This window comes from Chenopodium quinoa, unplaced genomic scaffold (assembly GCF_001683475.1).
Source record: "Chenopodium quinoa cultivar QQ74 unplaced genomic scaffold, ASM168347v1, whole genome shotgun sequence".
Lineage (NCBI taxonomy): Eukaryota > Viridiplantae > Streptophyta > Magnoliopsida > Caryophyllales > Amaranthaceae > Chenopodium > Chenopodium quinoa.
Window position 1 is genome coordinate 4,657,677 of NW_018744367.1, and position 9,862 is coordinate 4,667,538.

The following is a 9,862-nucleotide window of genomic DNA, read 5'->3' on the forward strand; positions in this document are numbered from 1 at the left end:
CATCAATATCAACATTATGCTGCTTATACTTAATCTCAGTGTAACCATGTCATCCATTCTGCAAAGTAAATTACACTACCATGGTTTAAGCACAACAGTAGATCACAAACTCAAGAACACATATTTAAACCTAGATTAAGCATACAATCATTAACACTGTAGCATGCAAACTCAAAGTCTATCAATTTTGAATAAAGTAACTCAGAGAGTACAAAATTTAGCAAGCATACATGTTCATAGGCAAATCGAACATAAATCAAGGCTAAATTAAGCAACATTAGAGCATAATTCAACCAGTCAACATAATTCAACCACTCATAAGAAATCGCAAACTTCATCTAAAACCTAGCAATTTAAAGCGAATAATTCGGAAATTACAACAAGAAATAACCACTAACCTTTTACAATCCACAAAGCAGGCCTGAATCTCCACGAATTTTGCTTCACTTGCGCGTTAATTAGTGTTTTAGGGAAGAATAAGAACATGGGAGAAAGTGAAGGAGATGAATGATCAAAAAATTTGGAATTAATGTTGACACTTGGGCTTAGAGGGAGATTGAATGAGTGGGAGGGCATTTTAGTCAAGTTAAGTCTAAGCAAAATCCTTGTCATTAACTACCTAAACGTTTGTTTAACGTTTTAGTTATTGTAGTAATTAGGTGCTAATTATGAGTGTACCGCTGATAATGAAAATTTAATGAGGTGTACCAAAGTTAAAAGTCAGAAGTTGGAGTGTATCAGTGATAATTACCCTTACACATATATATAAAAAGAAATATTAAAAGAATTTCAAAAAAAATTTAATAGAATTTTTTTAAAAAATAAATAGCTTTTTGGAGGGAATTTTTTTCACAAGATTATGCTAAGTGTCATATCCGGTGATTACTTTATTACGAAGTATATAATATAGATGATAGATTTAGATAGATTAAGGATCTTGTCTAAAATGACCAACAATGTATTCACTTTTCGATATCTCACTTTAGATAGGCTGTAAATGTAAATTTTAAAATATTTTGGGCTACATGTAAAGAAAATTTGAAGCTTTTAGATCAATCATCCAAAGTAATTACTTTGCGTGTCTTCAGTAAATTTTTCTCGGGTTCAAAAGCACATGTGATGCTAACTCGTAAAGTCATGATTATAACTTGCTTGTATGCTTCTAAGTCAAATTAGTACATGTAACTCATTATCAAGCAAAATCAATAAACAATATTTTTTGCAATTATTATAAAACGGACCCAAAAGTGTTACAATGTCAATTACGGACAAATGGACTATTACGAAACTGATTAAGGTACTCGTAGTACTGCAATTGCCAATGCTCATGGTGCTCTATCTAATTGCAGTCCTTACGAGACGAGACGCCAATTTCCAAAAGCTGGCTCAAAAATGGCGACAATTGCATTTTCTCTCTCCTCAAACAACATCATATCCCCATTATCAACCCAATACAAACACCCCCTAAATTCCCTCACTTCACTCAAATTTCTCAAAACCCCATTAAATTTCAACAAATTTTCAGCCAAAATATGTTGCTCCTCTGAAACCACCATTCCCACATTCACAACAACTACAACTTCTTCTTCACAATCAGATACAGAAGAAGAACTAGAACAAGAACACCAAATTGAGGAGAGAGAATCAAATCCATTTCCCTCAACGACGTCGTCTTCAAATGGTGGGTTACCTCCACCTGTGCTGAAGAAGAGGAAGAGGTACAGGAAAGAGTACCCAGGTGAAAGTAAAGGGATTACTGAAGAGATGAGGTTTGTTGCCATGAAACTTCGCAATGATAAAGGGTCTTCTAAGAATGATGTGTCTGATAATGGGGATGAGTCTGATGGGACTTGGGAGCCTAGTATTGAAGGGTTTCTCAAGTATTTGGTTGATAGTAAGCTCGTGTTTGAAACAATTGAACGTGTTGTCGAGGATTCGAACGATGTTTCTTGTGAGTTTTCGAACTTTGTTTACTTTTATAATGTGGAATTATATTGGTAGTTGCTCTTGTTTGTAGTTTGTAGTTTGAGTTGAGACTGTGTGGATTCTATTGGAATTGCTTCTTACTTTCGTTTGTAGTTCGAGTTAAGATTGTGTGGATTCTATTGGAATTGCTATTGGAATTGCTACTTACTTTCATTTGTAGTTCGAGTTAAGACTGTGTGGATTCTTTTGGAATTGCTACTTACTAGTTTGTTGTTTGAGTTAAGATTGTGTGGATACTGGATATTGTTGTGAATGCTAAAGTCGGAGACTACTAGGGAAAGTTTATTGGGAATTGTTACTAACTGTGGTTTTTAGTTTGAGTCGAGATGGTTAGCTAGACTACTTGGTAAATTTTATTGGAATTGTTACTTACCGTGGTTTGTAGTTGAGTCGAGACTGTTATGCTAGACTACTCAGAAAATTTATTGGAAATGGTACTTATGTTTGTAGTTTGAGTTGACTGCATGATTGTGGATTTATTGGCTAGATCACAGGTTAAGTTTATTGGAATTGCTACTTATTCCTGTTTGTAGTTTGTAGGCGTGGCTTTTATCAGACTTGCTACGTACTATCGATTGTAGTTTGAATTAAGACTGTGTAGTGTAGATTCTTATAACAGCCCAAGGATACTTTTCGCAAGACATGAGTTGCACCCATAAGGAAAAAAAATGGCTCCAAATGCTTTTGGAATAACCTCTCAATTTGAGAGAAACTTCACATATGTAGGTGTAAGTAGTGTTCTCACTAATCTTATCTTTAGACCTTATATTGTATCATATTATTAACCCTAAACTTATTTAACCTTAAATAAACTTATGGCAAAAGCTCACGAGCACCCAAATAAGATAACTAAAAGTAGAGATATTAAATCAAAATGAACATTAATTACACCGATTGACTCGTGTTTAGGCATGCATTTCCATGTTAATACCATTTTAGAAAATATTTTAAATGATTATCTAACACCCCAGGGGTGGTCGTTAGCAAGATATGTGAAGTTTGAATTTTTTAGCCCTTATTTAACATGTGTAGCCTAGTGCTTTGGAGTTTTATTGGCCCTTATCCATTTAGTTGATAGTAGATAAGAGCCAGGAATGAAATAGTGGCATTTGTTAGCAAGGTATTATTGGGCCTTATGGCAACTTAACTATATTTGAATTTATTAGCCCTTACTTATCTTTTTACGACTTATTAGCCTTTGTTATATCTTATCTCAACTTAATGTCCCTTATCTTATCGTAATTGAATTTATTAGCCTTTATCTTATTTTATTTGAACATGTCAAAACTAATCAAACCCAAAAAAAAAAAAAAAAAATATAAGGGAGGAAAGTAGGTGTGTGAACTTGAGGTCCATGCACTCACAACTGATGTTATGTTGAACGTAGTGACCCTAATTTTAACATAGTGACCTTTATTAAAAATTTTGTGATCTTTAATATTATTTGCGGTTGAGGTACACACGTGTCAATCGACGTTATATCGAACATAATGACCCTAGTTTTAACATAGTGACCTTATTATTCATAATGACACGTATATTAAAACTTTTATAAAATAAAATTAACCTCTTATGACCTTTATATATACAATGGACTTTTAATTTAACATAATAACATGTATTTTAACATAGTGACCTTTTTTATTAATAAAACGGCCATAGTGTCTCTAGTATAGTCCACGGTAAATTAATGTGAACCAGGTCTATTTAAGATTCATGCTTCATGCTCTAATTAATATGGAACTACTATATTTATGAATTAGCCAAGAATATTGTTTTACCCTAGTCTCAAAGATGATAGTGTGCATAATATTGCATGTCAAGACATTCACATAACCCTTCTTTGTTTCACCAAATTCACCTTAATTGGTAGTATCACCAATGGAATCTATCGTCAACTAAATGGATGGACTTCAATCTTGGTCACTAACGCCACTATTTCCACCAATAGGTAATAATGGGAGCAATGAGAACTTCCATAGTTCCATGGCCCTTTTTCTACATACTAATGATAGAACTTATAGTGTTTAACCAAAAGTTTTGCATAATAGATTACACGTGTAAGCTAATATTATTATAATCCAGGAGTTAAATGTTGTTATGGTTGATAGAATATAGTCAAGGTGGAGAGAGGAAAGAGGCTAACCTCCTAAACAGATAAAAGTGGTGATGGCCGGTTGCAATTGGCATCAAACGTACATCATGGTGGGACCTATTACAGATACAAATGGTGATGCTGTGATGAGATTTTGGCAATTAGGTTTTGTGGAGACTAAGTAATAGTAGTGGCTGTGATGAGGAATGACAGTTGCTTGATGGTAGGAATTATTGTAAGGATTCTCCGTTTTTGCAAAAAGGTATTATTTCATTATCTGAGTTATCAGTGAATCCTTATTTTTCTTGGTGATATAATCATTAGGAGTCTCAAGTTCAAGACTCACAGTATAGGAGTGGTTTGCTAATCTTTTGGGGCAAAGGGGGTGAAGGGGTGCTCCATATCCCTGATTGCACCAGTGGAAAAAATGGCTTCTATAAGAAACTATATTTACCCTCATCATAATAACATTAAGTATTTGGTGGTCATCTACAGTCCCCTCATTCTGATAGGAATCTAATTTTGTCCATAGGCTTCCTTATCTTAAAAAGCTTGGCACAATGCACCATGACATCAAATGGAATTGGGAAACTAAGTCCAGGCTACTACTTGTAGTGTATTTTGTTTCATGCTGAATATCCTTCATATTCCTCCAGAAGTAGATTGAGAAGTGGATGCCTTATTGATCATGTACTCATGTTAAAACAAGGTGGCTTGAAGCACTGTTGCATTGGAGCTGCAATAATATACCAGAATGCTGCTACTTCTCCATTGTTTAAGCTTTTTGATAAGACTGGCGCCTTATTATACATAAAGATTGTACGATAATGTAAACTTAGTTGATTTTGATGGTCTTTAATATTGACTTTTGGCTATTGATGAACAGATGCATACTTTAGGAGAACTGGATTAGAAAGATCAGAGGGTTTGGCCCAGGACCTAGAATGGTTCAGCCAACAAGGGATGGCAATTCCTGAGCCTAGCAATCCTGGAATTTCTTATGCCTCATATTTGAAGGAGCTTGCAGAAACAAGTGCCCCATTATTTCTCTCCCACTTTTACAATGTGTACTTCTCTCACATAGCTGCTGGGCAAGTGATAGCAAAGCAGGTGTGTTGGCCACTTTTCTGATAACTGAGAATGTTGTGTATCATAAGAAAACATGTAGATTGTATGCTAGCTGAGTTGGCCTTTTACTTCGTTATGTAAAACTTTACACTATGTACTGTCATGAAAATAGTTTAAGTGTCAGCAAGTGTTAAATTTTAGGAGTCATTTATCCATGATTATCTTGCAACTTGCACAACTGTTTCAATGTTTTGCAAATGAAATAATTGGATAATAAAGGAGCTGTATATTTTTTCATTGATGTGGCTATTTCCTTACACTCCTGGATGGAAAGGCGAGTTTCTTGTATAATGTGATAATGTCATAATGTCATTTTCAGTGTTTGCATGTGTGTGTGTTTTTTTTTTCCTTTTTCTTTTTTTCTTTTTTTCATGCATTTGTAAACTTGAAAGAAAAATGTTTTGAATGGTTTTTTTTTTTTTTTTTTTTTTTTTTTTTTTTTTTTTTTTAAATTTAATTTTTGGTAGAAAAATGTTCTGACTATTTGTAGCTTTTTTTATTAAATAAAACTTTTGCTTTCCAACCTTTCTTTCTGCAAGTCCTCTAAAATTCGATGCATTACTAGACTGATAGTCTCTACTAGTAAGGTATATTCGTGTATCTGAAGACTCACAGAACCTGTCAACTGTCGGAACCTTATTGCTCTTCGCCTTTTAGTTGTAGGCTACTATAATACCATACAAATTCTGAGATGCACCCAGATAAGATTTTGGTTAATTGTATCTCTCCAAATGATTAAAAAAAGTAAAAAGCTAATAAGCAAAATACCATTGGGTGCACGTAGCTCTTAGGTGTATCCAAGTACATTATAGGGGTTCCCCTATTACTAGGCTGGATAGAAAACTTTAGGTGCTGGAGAACCATGTCCACTTTATGCTGCTTATGGCACACATTTGCAACTAACTACTATGAATTATCTTCCTGATCTGGGCTTTGTTGATGATTTTTAATCTTTGCTTGCATTGTTTGTTTGTCAATGATTTGATCAGTTTCCACCATTTCTCGCAGTTATCTAAGTCTTTTAATGGATGAATCTTCTCATCCAAGTAATAATGAACACATACTGGCCTTTTTTCGCACCTAATCTTGATCAGGTTGCTGATAAGCTTCTAAAGGAAAGGCAATTGGAGTTCTTTAACTGGGATGGAGATGAGCAAGTATTCCTGCAAGGGATTAGAGAAACACTTAATAGGCTTGCGGAGGTGGGTGCCTGAGATTATCACATCAGTTTCCTTCAAGGGCTTTCTGTTTTTGTTTAGCCTGTTTGAACTCACTTGAGGAGTAATGATATGCTTATATTGCAGCATTGGTCTCGTGATGACAAAAACAAATGCTTAAAAGAGACTACAAAATCATTTAGGTACCTTGGTCAAATTTTGCGCTTAATCATCATCTTATAAGGTAAGCTAAAATCACCTTTTATTTTACTGTTATTTATGTTAATCTGGCTTCTGTTTACATAGTCCTGGATTCCTTCTGCTTTTGTTTCCATTGTTGGGGCGGGGTTAGGGGAGAAATTTCTGAAGGGTAGAATTGATCTGATGTAATGATGTGTTCATTAAGTAGGCACTTGTAATACATAGTGTTGTTCTGAAACTAATTCTTAACATCTCTCAATTCCTCTCCCATTTTAGACATGTATCACTTATTTGCTGAGTTGTCGTGTTTACACCTATTCACCTCACACCCATGATTAGAAAGCCAAAAATTGGCATCTTTTATTATTTCTGCCAATCTGGAGTGCAGAGTGCAGAGTGTGAACAGTTGGATATAAATGGAAATCTTTCAGTTTAGCATTATGCTCGTAGCCTTGTAGTATAGATACTTCTACATTTTTTCATCTCTGATCTACTGTTGTCTTAATTTTCCCCTGATCTAGTTGTCCATCTCCTCGGACACAGCTGTTGCTTCTTTTGTGTCTGCCCGTGGATGTGCTTGCTGTATTTGCCCTGCAATTCTATTAGTTTGTGAACCCGTTGTGCAAACCTGCAGTCAAGTGTGATCTTGTTCTCAGACTCGGTGGTTTCGCTACCCCAGTATACAGAATCTAATGTCGCAAGACTTGCAACACATTGTTTCAAGCCCACATCCGGCCTCGCCCCATCTTTCAATCATTCTTCTGGCAAGTTGGATCAAAGTGGCACAGCCCATCTTGTCCAATAATGCTTCTACTCTGGGCCTCTGGAGCATTTAAAAATTTTGTGGCTACACCAGGAACATCTAGCATTATCGGCTATATATCTCTCTTTCAAGAAAGCTTTAACAAGATACAGGTAGCATCTCCACGTGAATAAAAGTGGTGCACCTTTTTTTAAATGAAAAGGTACTAGCACATAAATACATAATGTACTTATCATTATATGCAAAAAGGAATTTCATTTTTCATTAATTTCTGTTCAAAATGAAAAGGAAAAGTTGTCATTAATAATGGAAAGTTGTTTTTAAATTAGACAACCTTTTAATTATTCCTAAATATTACCTCCTTTGGGGGGCTCAATTTTAAACAAGACAAAACCTGATATAATATGTTAAGCAAGTTATCCATGTCACGTGTCGCTCTATGATTGGTTTAAATTTTTTGTTTTTTCTTTTTTTTTCTCGCTCTATCCTCCCATCCAAAACCACCATTGCTCCACCTCCACACCACCATAGCTCCACCACCAGCAGCCCCTTACCCCAGCCCCACCACCGAAAACTCATCTCATCTCCTCCCCTTCCTTTCCCCTACCCCGCATACTGCCCCATCCCCTTCCCCAGCAACCGCGATAACCACACCTCCCCTTCCCCTAGCCCTCGAAAAACCATCCCTCCCCTTCCTTAGCCCCTAATAACTGTCCCTAGCCTCGAAAACAACCCCCTCTCCTTCTTTACTCTAAAAAACCGTCGTCGTACCCAATTCTTTCCCTAGACCAAACCCCTTCCTTGCGTTCGTGCTGCCGTCATGGCGTTCGCCAGGGAAGGGGTTGGGTGTGTGGTGTTCGACGGGGAAGGGGTCGTCGGGGGAAAGGGTCGGGTGTGTGGTGTTCGACGAGAAGGGGGGATCATCGGGAGAGGGGGTTGGGCATGGGCTACTAGTTGGGGTTTGGGTTTTTTTTTTTTTTTTTTTTTTTTTAAAAAAAATCAAAAATTATTAATTTAGACCAATTTTATAACAACACGTATTATGGTCAACTTGTTTAGTCAAAAATGTTTATTTTAAAAAAAAAATTAAAAATTATTTATTTATAACGACACGTATCATAGTCAACTTGTTTAGTCAAAAATGTTTATTTTAAAAAAAAAAATCAAAAATTATTAATTTAGACCAATTTTATGACGACACATATTATGGTCAACTCGGTTACAAGTTTTTTATCTTGTTTAAAATTGAGACACCCAAAGGGTCTCAAAGGTTGTAATATTCAATACTAAATAAAATATTGTCATGTTTAAAAATAATCGCCCAAAGTTTGTATTATTAAGAACAATTTTTCCAAATGAGAAACAAGCATTTAGTTTATGTGTTACCCACGTAGACAACTACCTTGTAGGTTGACAACATTTTTGTTTTATATGTTGCACAGTTTCCATTTTGATACTAATACAATCTAAACGAGCCAATTTATGATTTGAATTTCAAATTTCTTTTTACTTTTTTAAAATGTGATTTGAAGTATGTTTACCATAAGACTCTTTACCCAAACCAATCACATTGATGAGAGTGCTTGTGTATTTGGGCTTCACACAAACCACACGTATGTGCAACCTTTTCGCTTTGTTATGGGACGGATAGAATAATAACTAAAGTTTTGCGTTATGAATTATAGCAATCATTTTTGTTACGAAAGCAAAGAAAGTAAATTTCGAGAAAATACAAGTTAATATTCATGATAAACAAAAATGTGTTTATCTAGTGACATTTCTGTAAATAAGTCATCAATTTTTATTAAATGCGGGTCCCACATATGTTGAATTATGAAAATATCATACTAACAAAATATTTTGTTGATTTATTTACAAAGATACCACTAAATAAATGATTTTTTGTTTATCATGAATATTAATCGGGGCTCTCTCGTAAATTTCCTTATTTGCTTATTTTCGAAGTGCTCAATACGTTGCTTGGTTTAATCAAAAGACGAGACAATTTAGGGTCTTGTTGTAGCTTAGGCCTTGGTTAGATAACTTGAATTCCGGAAACAATGTTCGAAGGAAAAATAGTCATGTGGTTTCGTGTATCAAAGCTTCTTGTCAGTAACAAATTTAGTATGTAAACATTAAAACATCTATTAAATCGTAATTAGTACATATGTTAGTTTGTCTTACTCTTAATGTGATTTATTTTGACGCAATCTATATTATATTAAAAGGCGTTTCTAAGAACGTTGGTGTGTCACGTAGTCCCTTTTTTATTTCACCACGTCATCTTTCCAACATTATCACTCAAACAATGCCACATCACCCAAGCAACCAACATTACTCCATATAAAAACGTAAGGATAAAGAGGATCAAACCCTCAACCTCTTATAAGAACAATAACTATTTCACCATCTTAGCCAATAATACGTAAAAAAAATTATATAAGTGCAAACTACAAGGTTCAATTAAAAAATATATATATTAAAAAAAACTCAATTTTAGTTTGACAATGACAATTACAATTTTAAAAAACC

The 9,862-nt window shown here is 34.8% G+C and overlaps 1 protein-coding gene across 2 annotated transcripts; it reads left to right on the forward strand.

Moving 5' to 3' along the window:
* Window positions 1–1,270: 1,270 nt before the first annotated feature.
* LOC110696585 (probable inactive heme oxygenase 2, chloroplastic) lies at window positions 1,271–8,317 on the forward strand. Of its 2 annotated transcripts, none has more exons than XM_021873919.1 (5): window positions 1,271–1,951; window positions 4,968–5,191; window positions 6,304–6,411; window positions 6,514–6,610; window positions 7,089–8,317. In XM_021873919.1, the coding sequence occupies exons 1-4, from the start codon at window positions 1,393–1,395 to the stop codon at window positions 6,607–6,609; spliced, it is 987 nt and encodes a 328-aa protein (XP_021729611.1). In that variant the 5' UTR covers window positions 1,271–1,392; the 3' UTR covers window position 6,610; window positions 7,089–8,317. The 2 variants fall into 2 exon arrangements, with proteins under 2 accessions (XP_021729611.1, XP_021729612.1); XM_021873920.1 differs by having other exon boundaries at window positions 7,111–8,317.
* Window positions 8,318–9,862: the final 1,545 nt, after the last annotated feature.

Excerpts from the sequence above, each read along its gene's own strand:
- LOC110696585 (XM_021873919.1), top strand. The coding sequence starts at position 1,393 with ATGGCGACAATTGCATTTTCTCTCTCCTCAAACAACATCATATCCCCA. Across the intron at positions 1,952-4,967 it reads GGATTCGAACGATGTTTCTT|ATGCATACTTTAGGAGAACT; the intron begins GTGAGTTTTCGA and ends ATTGATGAACAG. Across the intron at positions 5,192-6,303 it reads GGCAAGTGATAGCAAAGCAG|GTTGCTGATAAGCTTCTAAA; the intron begins GTGTGTTGGCCA and ends AATCTTGATCAG.